This window comes from Gadus morhua, chromosome 16, assembly GCF_902167405.1.
Source record: "Gadus morhua chromosome 16, gadMor3.0, whole genome shotgun sequence".
Taxonomy (NCBI): Eukaryota; Metazoa; Chordata; class Actinopteri; order Gadiformes; family Gadidae; genus Gadus; species Gadus morhua.
The window spans coordinates 442871-456886 of record NC_044063.1 but is presented as its reverse complement, the minus strand read 5'-3'; the positions used below and the strand labels follow the sequence as shown (position 1 = coordinate 456886).

At 53.8% G+C, this 14016-nt stretch overlaps 2 protein-coding genes across 4 annotated transcripts in view; both read left to right on the top strand.

Moving 5' to 3' along the window:
* Positions 1–9509, top strand: part of ppp1r37 (protein phosphatase 1, regulatory subunit 37) — a 46903-nt gene extending 37394 nt beyond the window's left edge. The window contains exons 12-16 of the mRNA XM_030380789.1: positions 572–1775; positions 1948–2000; positions 2048–3011; positions 7763–7851; positions 8450–9509. Of these exons, the coding sequence (XP_030236649.1) occupies positions 572–1775; positions 1948–2000; positions 2048–3011; positions 7763–7842 (2301 nt within the window). The 3' untranslated portion in view covers positions 7843–7851; positions 8450–9509. The remainder of the gene's footprint in view (positions 1–571; positions 1776–1947; positions 2001–2047; positions 3012–7762; positions 7852–8449) is intronic.
* Positions 9510–9566: 57 nt separating this feature from the next.
* Positions 9567–10802, top strand: LOC115560977 (36.4 kDa proline-rich protein). Of its 3 annotated transcripts, none has more exons than XM_030380703.1 (2): positions 9567–9699; positions 9806–10802. In XM_030380703.1, the coding sequence occupies exons 1-2, from the start codon at positions 9598–9600 to the stop codon at positions 10499–10501; spliced, it is 798 nt and encodes a 265-aa protein (XP_030236563.1). In that variant the 5' UTR covers positions 9567–9597; the 3' UTR covers positions 10502–10802. The 3 variants fall into 3 exon arrangements, with proteins under 3 accessions (XP_030236563.1, XP_030236565.1, XP_030236564.1); XM_030380705.1 differs by having other exon boundaries at positions 9688–9745; positions 9824–10802; XM_030380704.1 differs by lacking the exon at positions 9567–9699 and adding an exon at positions 9716–9794 and having other exon boundaries at positions 9882–10802.
* Positions 10803–14016: the final 3214 nt, after the last annotated feature.

Genomic DNA, 14016 nt, shown 5'->3' with positions numbered 1-14016 from the left:
TAACCCAAGAAGGAGACGGTAAGGCTCAGCCCTAACCCTAACCCTAACCCAAGAAGAAGACGGTAAGGCTCAATCCTAACCCAAGAAGGAGACGGTAAGGCTCAGCCCTAACCCAAGAAGGAGACGGTAAGGCTCAACCCTAACCCTAACCCAAGAAGGAGACGGTAAGGCTCAGCCCTAACCCTAACCCTAACCCAAGAAGGAGACGGTAAGGCTCAACCCTAACCCAAGAAGGAGACGGTAAGGCTCAGCCCTAACCCAAGAAGGAGACGGTAAGGCTCAGCCCTAACCCTAACCCAAGAAGGAGACGGTAAGGCTCAGCCCTAACCCTAACCCCCCCCGGTGGACTGACCCCGGGGGGGGTGGTCGGTTGTCTGACCCCGGGGGGGTGGTCGGTGGTCTGACCCCAGGGGGGGGGGTCGGTGGTCTGACCCCAGGGGGGGGGGGGGGTCGGTGGTCTGACCCCGCGGGGGGGGGGGGGGGGGGGACGGTGGTCTGACCCCGCGGGGGGGGGGGGGGGGGACGGTGGTCTGACCCCGGGCCAACAGCTGTGGACCTGCTCTCCCTCCAGGTGAAGAGCTTCATCGAGACGCAGCGCGGCCTGCTGGCCGAGATCCAGAACGGCTGCAAGAGGAACTTCATCCTGGCCAAGGAGAAGGAGGAGACGGACCAGAAGATGAGGCAGTCCGCCTCCATGGCGGAGATCGCCACAGAGGACGGCCCCCCCACAGAGGAGGAGCCCTCGGACCCCGCCCTCCAGAAGGCGGGGCTCCAGAACCAGGGGGACGGCGAGGTCGGAGACGGCCAATCAGAGAAGAGCAGCCTCCTGTCAGAGTCGAGCGCTGGCCAATCCGAGTCGAACGTCGGCCCGGCAGAGACCTGCCTCGAGACGGAAGCCCCGCCCCTCTGCGAGGAGTCGGACTCGGACACAGAAGAGGAGGAGGAGGAGGAGGAGGTCCAGGCCGAAACCTCCTCCGGCTTCACCGAGACCGGCCCCCGGCCCCAGGCCGCGCCCCCCCGCGGCGCCTCCCGCGTCCCGCCGCCCTCGCCGGCCGTCCCCATCGCCGGGAGGAGCGTCCTGTCGGCCATCACGGTGACGGAGTCCCCCCTGCACCGCGGGCCGCCCCCCTCCCCCGGCCGCCTCATCGCGGTCTCCAGCCCCGGGAGGGGCCACAAGGTCTTCATGGTGACCCGGGTGGAGAGCCCCCCCGACCAGCAGCAGGCCACGGGGGGCCACCAGAACAGCGGCAGCCGGTCCGGGTTCACCGCCCCGCCGTCTGCTGAGTCCGGCCCCCACACAGACGACCCCCGCAGCGAATCACAATCCACGGACCTCACGGACCAGAACCTGCCCGTTGCCGTGGCTGCAGCGGACCCTGTGGCCCCCCCAACCCCCCCACTGATGCTCCCCGAGGGGCCTGAGGGGGCACCAGATCCCCGGGTCCCTGCGGAGGAACGGAACCAGCAGCTCACCCCGGACCTGTCTGCGGGGGCCCGCACTGTAGACCCTGAGGGCCCCCCAGCCAACCAGACTTCCTGCTTCCCCAGCACTCAGGCAGACCCAGGGGTGCCCCCCCAGACCCCCAGTGGACCCCAGACCCCCAGCGGACCCCAGACCCCCAGCGGACCCCAGACCCCCAGCGGACCCCAGACCCCCAGCGGACCCCAGACCCCCAGCGGACCCCTGACCCCCAGCGGACCCCAGACCCCCAGCGGACTCCAGACCACCAGCGGACTCCAGACCCCCAGTGGACCCCAGTCCCCCCTGACCCCCAGTAGACCCCAGACCCCCCTGACCCCCAGTGGACCCCTGACCCCCAGTGGACCCCTGACCCCCAGTGAACCCCTGACCCCCAGTGGACCCCAGACCCCCAGCGGACCCCAGACCCCCAGCGGACCCCAGACCCCCAGCGAACCCCAGACCCCCAGCGAACCCCAGACCCCCAGCGAACCCCAGACCCCCAGCGAACCCCACACCCCCAGCGAACCCCACACCCCCAGTGGACCCCACACCCCCAGTGGACCCCACACCCCCAGTGGACCCCAGACCCCCCTGACCCCCAGTGTACCCCTGACCCCCAGTGGACCCCTGACCCCCAGTGGACCCCTGACCCCCAGTGGACCCCAGACCCCAAGTGTACCCCAGACCCCAAGTGGACCCCAGACCCCCCCCCAGACCACGTGGTCCGGCCCCCGAGAGCCAGCGGCCCCAGCAGCAGCGTGGGAGAGCAGCAAGGAGGGAGAGGAGGTACAGGGGGAGGATCCAGAGGATAAAATGGCCGCCGCCGAGCAGCATCAGGCAGTAGGGGGCGTGGGGACCCCCCAGGCAGGCATGCAGGAAGTGCCTGAGACTCTGAAGGAGGCGCAGTCGCCCAGCCCCCCAACAGGGGAAAGCCTGCCCCCGCCCTCCTGGGAGGACCATCCTCTGAGCCCACTCCTGGACCTCACCCCCCAGGGGAGGGTTGCCGACCAGGGGGGGCAGGGGGCGGGGCCAGCAGCCCTCCCCAACGGGCTCAGGGCGGAGTTCGCCCTGCTGGAGGCTGAGGGCCCCAAGGCAGCCGGCTCTCTGCTGGAGGCTGAGGGCCCCAAGGCAACCGGCTCTCTGCTGGAGGCTGAGGGCCCCAAGGCAACCGGCTCTCTGCTGGGGGCTGAGGGCCCCAAGGCAACCGGCTCTCTGCTGGAGGCTGAGGGCCCCAAGGCAGAAACCTGTCTGCTGGAAGCTGAGGGCCCCAAGGCAGAGACCTGTCTGCTGGAGGCTGAGGGCCCCAAGGCAGCCGGCTCTCTGCGGGAGGCTGAGGGCCCCAAGGCAACCGGCTCTCTGCTGGAGGCTGAGGGCCCCAAGGCAGAGACCTGTCTGCTGGAGGCTGAGGGCCCCAAGGCAACCGGCTCTCTGCTGGAGGCTGAGGGCCCCAAGGCAACCGGCTCTCTGCTGGAGGCTGAGGGCCCCAAGGCAGAGACCTGTCTGCTGGAGGCTGAGGGCCCCAAGGCAGCCGGCAGTCTGCTGGAACACGGTGAGGCCCAAGGTTCACGTTCTGATGGAGCTCCTCCACCACTACACACGGCTTTAGGTCAAACGTTCTCTAAGACTATTGAACCAAAGGGACCAGAGACACAAGTCTGAACCGGCGTTAGTCTGAACCGGCGTTAATCTGAACCGGCGTTAGTCTGAACCGGCGTTAGTCTGAACCGGCGTTAGTCTGAACCGACGTTAGTCTCAACCGATGTTTGTTTGTTCAATCTTAGTCGACACCAGGTGACTTAGATGCTACACAATTAAGTACTATGAATAAATATCGCATAGGTCTAGGTGAACTCTGAACAGGTGAGTTTTGAGTCTTTTGCGGAAGCTGGTGAGCGACTCTGCGGTCCTGACATCGGCAGGGATCTCGTTCCACCACAGCGGTGCCAAAACAGAGAAGAGTTGGGACTTTGATGATCGACCTTTGCTTGCTGTTAGCAATGGCGGTAGCCGACTGAGGTAGCTTGAGTGGAGCGCCCGAGCTGCGATGTGGTTTGACCAACGCTTGGAGGTAGGCAGGGCCAGTTCCATTGACCACCTTGTATGCCAGTACCATCATCTTGAATCTGCGAGTTACTACAGGAAGCCAGTGAAGTTCCTGGAAGAGGGGGGGGTCAAATGGGAGGACTTGGGTAGGTTGAACACGAGGCGCGCTGCAGCGTTCTGGATACGCTGCAAAGGTTTAATCTTGGAGGCAGGGTGTTCAGCCAGGAGCGAGTTGCAGTAGTCGCGGCAGGAGATGATGAGCGCTTCGACCAGGAGCTGAGCTGCTTTCCTCGTGAGGAAGGGCCGGATCCTGCGGATGTTGTAAAGGGCAAATCTGCAGGATCGGGCCACTGCGGTGATGTTTGCGGTGCAGCATAACTGAATGTCCAGTACCACACCGAGGTTTCTGGCAGTTAGAGAAGGAGATGCAGTAATGTTCTCGACAGTGACAGTAAGTCCATGTGTGGGCAATCTTTCCCTGGCATTAGGAGTAGCTCAGACTTGTTGAGGTTAAGCCTCAGGTGATTGACAGTCATCCAAGTGCTGATGTCTGCCAGACATTCCGCTTTCCGTGTTGCAATCAGGGTCAGAGTAAGGGAAATAGGAATAGCTGAGTGTCGTCAGCGTAGCAGTGATAGGAAAAACTGTGATGTGATGGTATAGAGGGAGAACAGAGGGGGTCCCAGTACAGAGCCTTGAGGGACACCAGTGTCAAGAGTGCAGGGTTATGACAAGGAGCCATTCCATGTTACCTGATGCGATTCTTCAGGTAGGATGTGAACCAGGATAGGGCAGATTCAGCAATGCCAAGTACGGCGAGAATGGCAGGAGGATCTGGTGGTTCACGATGGCAAATGCCGCTGACAGGTTGAGGAGAATGAGGACAGATGAGAGGGACGAGGCTCTGGCTTTGGCATATACCCTCCTCCCTCTGGAGGAGGGAAGAGAACATGGAAAATGTTCAAGGATTGCGCAGGTCTGGAGTGGAAGGGACAGAGAGGGAGTCCAAGGAGGAGGAGACAGGAGAGGGAGGATAGAATAGTGTTGGAGATTTTCTCGTGGAGACCTGAGAGAATCGTTCGACAGAAGGTAGTGAAGACAGGAGAGTTGGGGCAAACGTAGAGGGAGGGATTTCAGGTTACGGCGGGTGGTGACAATGTGAGGAATACAGAGCTTGGAGGGGAAGGACTTCAAGGGGAGAGAAAAAGCAACAAAGTGATGGTCAGACACAGGGAGCGGGGTGACAGAGAGAGTGAGGTACCGCAGGACCTTGTGAATATCAGGTCAAGTTGGTTCCCGGCCCTGTGTGTGGGAGGAGAAGGGGAGAGTGTTATGTCAAAGGTGGCGAAAAAGGTTGTTTATTGAAGTGCAACTTCTCAGGCAAAATGTTGAAGTCGCCAAGGAGAACGAGCATCCATCTCATCGTATAAGTCGTGGAAGGGACCTGGAGGATGGTAGATCACCACAATGTAGAGCTTTATGGGAAGGGTGACAATAACAGAATGGAGGTCAAATGCAGATCTGGTCAAGTGTTCCAGTGGAAGGACCACTTAGGACCACTCACGAAATAATAATAATAATGGATTGAATTTATATAGCGCTTTTCTAGACACTCAAAGATGCTTCACAGTGAAGGGGGGAACCTCACTGACCACCACCAGTGTGCAGCACCCACTGGGGTGATGCACGGCAGCCAATCAGCGCCAGAACGCTCAAGCTTGAGGTGGAGAGTGAGGGAACTAATGAGTCGGCCAATTTTACAGGAGGATGATTAGGGGTCCAGATTGAATGAGCCTGATTGAGCCAGGACACCGGGGAAACCCCTTCTCTTTGCGATAGGTGCCCTGCAATCTTTTATGACCTCAGTGAGTCAGGACCTTGGTTTTATGTCTTCTCCGAAGGACGGAAAGTGAGAGATGAGGAGTCCAGTCCCCCCTCCTCGCCCCGATGGTCTTAGGAGGTGTGAGAACGAGCAGGCGGTGGAGAGGGCAGCAAGAGTGGCAGAGTTCTCTGGAGTGATCCAAGTCTAAGTCCAAATCTGTATGGCCTAGGAAGTGGAGTCATGAGGGAGGCCATAGGCCGAGATGGAGTCTGCCTTTTGACTGCTGATTGGCAGTTCCAGAGTCGTCCCATCACTTTGAGGTCAGTGTAGGTCGAGGGCGGTGGGTGCCACAGATGGGTTGCGCCGAGATGGGGATCTCGGGTGGCGTGTACTCCGGATGGGTATCCTGACGATGATTGAAATACGACAAACAGCTACAATAGGGGTGGCTTCCTTGGTCTTCCTCGAGGGACTCCCGCAGAGAGACTCCCTTATTCTTTGTTTCCCAGGTCTTCGTTTTGAGGGTCCTGACGCTGCCTATTTAGCAATATAAATGTGGCATTAGTGGTGCTTTAAGGCCTTGGGCCCTATTTTAACATTCTGAAACGCAAGTGAGAAGCACCAAGCGCAAGTAGCTTTGTGGGCGGATCTATGGCGATGTCGCTAGTTTACCGGCGCGAATAATGACTTGCGCCCGGCGCATATCTAATAAGAGTTGGTCTGAAGTAGCCTCATTACCCGTAGGTGTGGTTTGGGCGTAACGTGCAATAATCCAATGAGAGTGCCAGCTCCCATCCCCTTTAAGAGCCATGAGCGCATTTGAATCTGACGAGTTGAAATTTTGCAGTGCGTCTGCAGTCTCCGATGAGACAGATGCACATGAATTACAAAATTCAAATGGCTCAGTTTTAGGCCAAATAATATGGCCTAATTCACACAGGGAATAAGGTTTTCTTCCACAACTTCAGAAATACTGAGTCCTTAAATAAATTTCGGCATATGATGTATGTTCGTATATGATCTAACATATGATATGCGGTAACTGTAGTTCTATTTAATGATATACACAATACATTATAAACATCGTTTATCAGTATTGTATGCATTATCGTTATCGACTTGTGTTCCTAATATGCATGTGTCCCCCCGTTAATATACATTGCCATGGACTATTATGCGTTACGTGTTTAGTTTGCATGTGTTCAAACAGATGGACGCCCACGCGCACGCCTACTCGCGTGTGTGTGTTACACATACACACACGCGCTCCAGCATTCATTCATTCTTCTTAACACTCACTCGCGGTAAAACAATGTTTTCTCACAATCCAATACTCATCAATCCTAAAAGTTATGGGCATGTACACGATGTCTGTGTCAAGAAAATATGTGTTTGTTGTATGGTGTTTGCAGATGCATTGATTTAAAAGTACAACTTATTACCGTGGTATCAGCTGTTCTTTCTCAAATAATTTACCAAGAATGTGTGGCTAGGTAGATGAGAGAAGCAAAGTGTATGCGCGAGGTGCACAAGCAAAAATATATGCATGCGCCCTTAAAATAGCATCTGAACAACGCGCCGCTGACTTTAAACTAGGTATTTCCTTGTTTGTGGCGCAGGTGGTTTCTGAAACGGCAAGATAGCACCAGGGAACGTTTGTGCCAGAACACGCCTCCTCCTTTCGCCGAGCCGCCCCTTGGGGCGCAAGATCATTCCCTAATTTACCGACGTGGTGCAGGAGGGAAAAGAACGCTCTGTGCCAGTTGCAAACTAGCAACGACACATGCGCCAGTGATTAAGTCAATTGTGCCAGATGCAAGATAGGGGCCCTTGAGTCTGAGGACAGACTCTAAATGGATGTTGTGTTGTGTTGTTGGCAGTGAGGGTGCACAGACAGTTAAGGGGTGTTGTGATGTGTTGTGTTGTTGTGATGCTGTGTTGTGTTGTTGTGATGTTGGCAGTGAGGACAGACAGTAAAGGGATGTTGTGTTGTTGTGATGTTGACAGTGAGGGTGAGGACAGACAGTGAAGGGTTGTTGTGTTGTGTTGTGATGTGTTGTGTTGTTGTGATGCTGTGTTGTGTTGTTCTGATGTTGGCAGTGAGGACAGACAGTAAAGGGATGTTGTGTTGTTGTGATGTTGACAGTGAGGGTGAGGACAGACAGTGAAGGGTTGTTGTGTTGTGTTGTGATGTGTTGTGTTGTTGTGATGCTGTGTTGTGATGTTGTGATGTTGGCAGTGAGGACAGACAGTAAAGGGATGTTGTGTTGTTGTGATGTTGACAGTGTGGGTGAGGACAGTGAACTGATGTTGTGTTGTGTTGTTGTGATGCTGTGTTGTGATGTTGGCGGTGAGGACAGACTGTAAAGGGGTGTTGTGTTGTGTTGTGTTGTGTTGTGATGCTGTGTTGTGATGTTGTGTTGTGTTGTTGACAGCAGAGCTGAGCTGCGGGCCGGACGTGGAGACGCTGCTGCTGGACGCCAGCCTGGAGACGGAGCGGAGAGACGCGCCCTGAAGACCCCAGGTAACCCTAACCCTAACCAGGTCACCCTAACCATGTCACCCTAACCATGTCACCCTAACCAGGTCACCCTAACCAGGTCACCCCAAACCCAGGTAACCCTACCCCTAACCAGGTCACCCTAACCAGGTCACCCTAACCAGGTAACCCTAACCCAGGTAATCCTACCCCTAACCAGGTCACCCTAACCAGGTCACCCTAACCAGGTCACCCTAACCAGGTCACCCTAACCCAGGTCACCCTGACCAGGTCACCCTAACCCAGGTCACCCTAACCCAGGTCACCCTAACCCAGGTCACCCTAACCCTAACCCTGGTACAACCGAGCTCCGGGCGCTCTGACATTAAGATAGCACCTAGCATGGTGTAGCGTCTTATCATAGCTGCCTCTGTTGTCTACGGGGAATGGGTTAACCTGGTGTTGGTTAGTGCTTGGCACTTGGTTCCATGAACATCCTTACTGTAGCGACAGCGATGTTATCAGATGTATCAGATCTATTCTAGATGGGGGTTAGGGTTAGCGATGTATGGTTAACAGATGTATCGGATGTATTCTAGATGGGGGTTAACCCCCCCTCCCTGTGTCTCTCTCTGGTCCTCAGGCTGCGTCGTGGGACCCCCGGTCTGCCTCCTCAGATGGTCGCCTCTCTCCGCCAGACCCTCTGCCGGCTGGAACACCGTACATAAAGATATACCAACATGTTAAATAGACCAAAAAGATAGAGCATCTCAGACAGAAAGACTTTTGAAAACAACTCCACCATCACCACGCTTTGGCACCAGGCATCAGAGCTCCACCTGCCCCACACTACACCCCCCACTGAGCCCCAGGAGGAGGTGCTACCGTCGGGCGCTCTGCTCCATCGACGCCCCAGACCCCCACACCACAAGAGGGGGCTGATGACACTAACCAAAGACTACAGAATACAGCCCCCCCCCCAGGCAACAGGTGTGGTATGGTGTGTACCCCACCCTGTCAGGCGCTCCCAGGAGCCAGGCGTCTTCCTCGCTGGGTTCCTCAGCCTGGGGGTCTCCAAGCTCACAGATCTGTTTGGTCCCCCAGGGGAAATGAGTTGAGAAAGTTGTTGAAAGTGTCCCTCTTGTGTTGCTGTGTCCCTGCCCCGGCCCCCCCTACACTACTGTCCTCATTCTGATGAGTCGTGCTGTTAATGGAAGTCAAACTGTACGGCCTTCAAATCTGCCGACCAAATCCAATCGCAGACACCTTAACGTGGTCTCGACCCCCCCCCCCCCCCACCGGCTCACAGCTGCGGGGGACACATAAGGCGTCTTGATACGAGTAGATGGTCCCCTGTTCCTTCCTTCCTGGTCTTCTTTATTCCGTCTTCCACTAGTACCGCCCCCCCCCCGTGATTCATGTTGCCTTCACTTCATTCTTAGTTTGAATTTTATCCTGGCTTTTGTTTTGCTGCTTTGAGAAATCGATTGTTTTTGTATTTATTTTATAGATCTATGAGCGTCTCTGTGTGGATTATTCCCCTCCCTTCCCTTTTGTGTTTAATGTTATTTCTTTATTAAGGGTTTTTGCTTTAAGCGACTTGCCCCGTTGGTGTAAATGTCCTGTTGGATTAGGTGGTTGTTTCTCTTGATTGGGGAAAGGGTCTTGGTAATAAAGATATCTTCGGGTGAAGGGTTTACGTCAATGTTGGAATGATTGAACTGTTAAGACAACAAGCACGAAGAGCGTTGTTTTCAGGAGGGGCAGCACTTGCAGGCTCACACCCGACCAATGCTCACACCGACCACCGCTCACATCCCGCTCACATCCCGCTCACAACCCGCTCACACCCGACCAATGCTCACATCCCGCTCACACCCAACCACTGCTCACATCCCGCTCACACCCAACCACTGCTCACACCCCGCTCACACCAGACCAATGCTCACACCCCGCTCACACCCGACGAATGCTCACACCCCGCTCACATCCCGCTCACACCCCGCTCACACCAGACCAATGCTCACATCCCGCTCACACCGCTCACACCCGACGAATGCTCACACCCCGCTCACACCCGATGAATGCTCACACCCCGCTCACACCCCGCTCACACCCGACCAATGCTCACACCCGACCACAGCTCACACCCCGCTCACACCCCGCTCACACCCGACCAATGCTCACACCCGACCACAGCTCACACCCCGCTCACACCCGACCAATGCTCACACCCCGCTCACACCCGACGAATGCTCACACCCGACCAATGCTCACACCCGACCACAGCTCACACCCGACCACCGCTCACACCCCGCTCACACCCCCGCTCACACCCGACCACCGCTCAAACCCCGCTCACACCCCCGCTCCCACCCGACCACTGCTCACACCCCCGCTCACACCCACCCCCGCACTCACCACGGCTCCCACCCGACCACCGCTCACACCCCGCTCACACCCACCCCGCTCTCACCACGGCTCCCACCCGACCACTGCTCACACCCCGCTCACACCCACCCCGCTCTCACCACGGCTCCCACCCGACCCCCGCTCAGACCCACCCCGCTCTCACCCCGCTCCCACCCGACCAGCGCTCAGTTCAAACGGGTCAGAGATGGACCGTTGGAGGAGGGGTCTGCTGGTCTACTGTAGACAGTCATCACTTCAGAGGAGAATCTGTGTGACTTGTTAAAGGTCAAGTCGTGTGTGTGAGGCAGCCTTTGTGGGGAAGCTCAGGCTATACTGCTCCCGTCTCACAAACCACGGCGTTAGAGCTCCAATCAGTCCCTTATTCCCTTTGTTTGAACCCCCCAGCCCCCCCCCCGTGTCTCCGGGTGTGAGTCTGGGACAACGTGCTGTGCTGCCCAGTCTGTTTGTAATGCTTTAATTTTAAAATATTTTTAATAATTTGTTAACTTAATCAAAATGTGCTGGTAATCACAAAGAAATGTAAAGGCAATTTTTTCCTCAAATAAATGCATGTAATGATGGATGATGCGTCTGAATGTTTGGACTTACTTCTGCGTTCTCATGTGAGAGAATGGTTGCCTGGTTAGATTAAAGTTTCTAAGAAGAGAAAATAATGATATGAAGAACAAAGAACACCAAATGGAGGTTGAGTTTGGTAAGCAACACATGGGAGCCTTAGAAGTTACACAAATATATATATATATATTTATCCCTCCCCCAACACCATTCTATTAAATTAAAGCACATTATGTAACCGTTTCATTCTAATCTATGATTACATTTTCCCAGTTGAGTGCGGATGTTGAGGTCAGGGTTCACTAAGTCTGGTTCTTCAGAGAGCTGGCCCCTGGCTCTTCAGGGAGCTCGCCTCTAAAGGTGAAATACACGACTGAACCAAAAGGTTCACGTTCCACGACATGGCTGATTAGGCATTGGGTTCTTTCCCAGGGTGGGAGCCCTGCCCCCCATGCTACTGTAAGTCTCCTGGGAAGGAATTCCACACCTCCCTAATCCTCCCACCCCACCCTCAGACGAGAGGATGGTGGAGAGGCCTCCAAAGATCTGATGGTTCTGATCAAACCTCAGCCGTACAGACAGAACCAAACCATGATGATTCATGATTGTCTTTATTTGACTTTGTACGTTTACAATGTTCCCCTGTTCTTCAGTCGTTAGGAAATGAGTGACAGATGAAACCAGCCAATCGGTGATCAGCCAGGAGTCCTAATGAACCACTAGCATCGAACAGTCGGTCTTACGTTGCGTTCTCTGACAGAACCGAGCCAATCAGAGCGTTATTCTCGTGGGTCAGGTGTGATCTCGATTGGATAAAACAAAATTAAAAAAATTATTGTTTCGAAATCTGCACTGTTTTTATTCCAAATCATAAGAAAAATGTGATGACGTTGTTTTGTTTGGAGATGTAAATGTTTGTTGTGTTAGAGCCCTCAGACAGCAGCACATGCCCAGGAAGAGCAACAGCTGATGAATACAATATCTCCCCAAGGGGATGGTTTGCCTGAACAATGATCAATGAGCACTATTAGATGTTCGAACCAGCTTCAAAGTCAGCATCATTGGGTCCTGCATCGCCCCTCCTCCTGTTCTGTGAGTGTTTGTGTGTTCATTCTTGTGTACATTTGTCCCATGGCTTGTCAACTGAAGATGGTTAGTTCTATTAAATGATGGTCTTTCTGGTGCCTACAATTAAAAAGGATCTTAAAATACCCTCTCCATACTAATCTGTGTTCTGTTCTGTATGGTTTAAGATACAGCCTACTTCCATTCTATTGTCTCAAAATCATTAGATAGTGTGTTTTTATCTGATGAAGTCGTTTGGCTGGGGTCAAGAATCCCATCCCGGATACCACTTGCTTTAATGTGTGGTACGCGGACCGCAGGTTCGATTCCCCTAGATCTCCGATCTCAGTAGGAAGCCCACAAAGTCAGGGTGTCATGCTGCCCTTCAGTCTTGAGCACACAACACTTCCTCCTCACGAGGAGCGTTGGGCCCTCACTTCCTTCTCATGAGGAGGAAGTGAGGGCCCAACGCTCCTCATTTCCTTCTGATGAGAAGCCTTGGGCCCTCCCTTCCTTCTCACGAGGAGGAAGTGAGGAAATAAGGAGCGTTGGTTCCCTCACTTCTAGTTCAAAAGGGGGACGATTGGATGGAATCAGAATAAGAATGGAAGAATTTTGCGTCCGTTCTTAAAGTGGTAGTACTGATGTGAAATAAGTTGTTGCAATGAATTCATGTTGCCTTGAACACCTTTTTAGAAGCAGTTTGTACACATGAACTGACATGCGGGTTGGTGTGTGATACAGAAGACCTTGACTGAGGTAAGACCAAGGTACAAAATGCACCCCCATCACTTTTTGGAGTAGAACACTGAAGTAGATAGACAAGTTTAAATAAAACATTAACTTTCCCTTCTTTTATTTTTTTATTCTTTGAGAAAAATTTGGAAGCAGCAGTTTAGGCCAATTCAATTGGCAAATAATTTAGAGGCAGTAGAAATCACGTAATTTATATAAACAGTTTTTACTGGTTACTCATTAAGGAAAGCATCCTGTGTGTTGGCTTGTGTATGTGTTTTAGTGTATGTGTGTGTGTGTCTGTGTCTGTGTGCGCCAGTGCGTGAATATTTGTGTGTGTGTGTGTGCGTGTGTGTGTGTGTGTGTGTGTGTGTGTGTGTGTGTGTGTGTGTGTGTGTGTGTGTGTGTGTGCGCGCTACTTGGGTGCATGCAAATCTATCGCCCTTTTATTGAAGTGTGTGCTTGTGTATGTATTCATTGGGTTTGTTTTTGTGTGTGTGCGTGCAAGCATATATGTGTGTGTGTGTGCGCGTGTGACTGTCTGTGTGTATGTGTGTGTGTTTGTCTGTGTGTGTGTCTGTGTTTGCGACTGTCCGCACCGTCCACTGTGTGTGTTTGTTCGAGTGTGTGTGTGCGTTCGTGCATGCGTGTGTGTCTGTGTGTGTGTGTCCGGCCATGTGGCTTTTTGGGTAAAGCTTTGCCTCAGGAATTTGCAAGCATGTTGATTTATAAAATTCCGTAGTGTCAACTCCTGTCAGGTCCAGTCCAGTGGACCCCAGTCCTCACCTTACAGGAGACAACGGCTGCAGCTTGTGATGGGAAATCCATATGTTGTTTCCTTTTAGTCATCTAAGGCTGTTTCCTATTCCTTCTATGTCTGCCTTTCCTCAGTGTCGTCCAAATGTTAACCTTTGTGCTTGGGTCAGCCACCATACCTTCCTCAGAGTCATGTGCTTGGGTCAGCCACCCTACCTTTCTCAGAGTCATCTGAAGGTTAACCTTCTGGCTTGGGTGAAGCGCCCACCAGGGACAGAGCATCCCCTTATGCACTCTGTGTCTTGGGTAAACATTACTGATTTGATTATTGACATCTGCAATGTGGGGAGGCTGCGAAACTGTTTAAATTGCTCTGTCTGCCACATCCTGGCCTCACTCTGCTAGAGAGGAGTCTAATGTATGCGTGCACTAAAATGGGTTAATTGTCTACAACTATATTAGTGCTTTTTGCCTTTAGAAATCCCCTGTGTTCTAGACGCAATATCTCTTAAGGACATTGCCCTGGCCATTTTGGGGGATTGTCCGGGATACCTAACCTGAAGAATCTACAAAATATGACCTAGTCCTACGTCTGAGCACTAGGTCCCAGAGCTCTACCTTGCCACCAGGTGAAGGCAACCAGCTTACTGGGGTGAGAAGAGGGCG

Excerpts from the sequence above, each read along its gene's own strand:
- LOC115560977 (XM_030380703.1), top strand. The coding sequence starts at position 9,598 with ATGCTCACACCGACCACCGCTCACATCCCGCTCACATCCCGCTCACAA. Across the intron at positions 9,700-9,805 it reads CACACCCAACCACTGCTCAC|ACCCCGCTCACACCAGACCA; the intron begins ATCCCGCTCACA and ends CATCCCGCTCAC.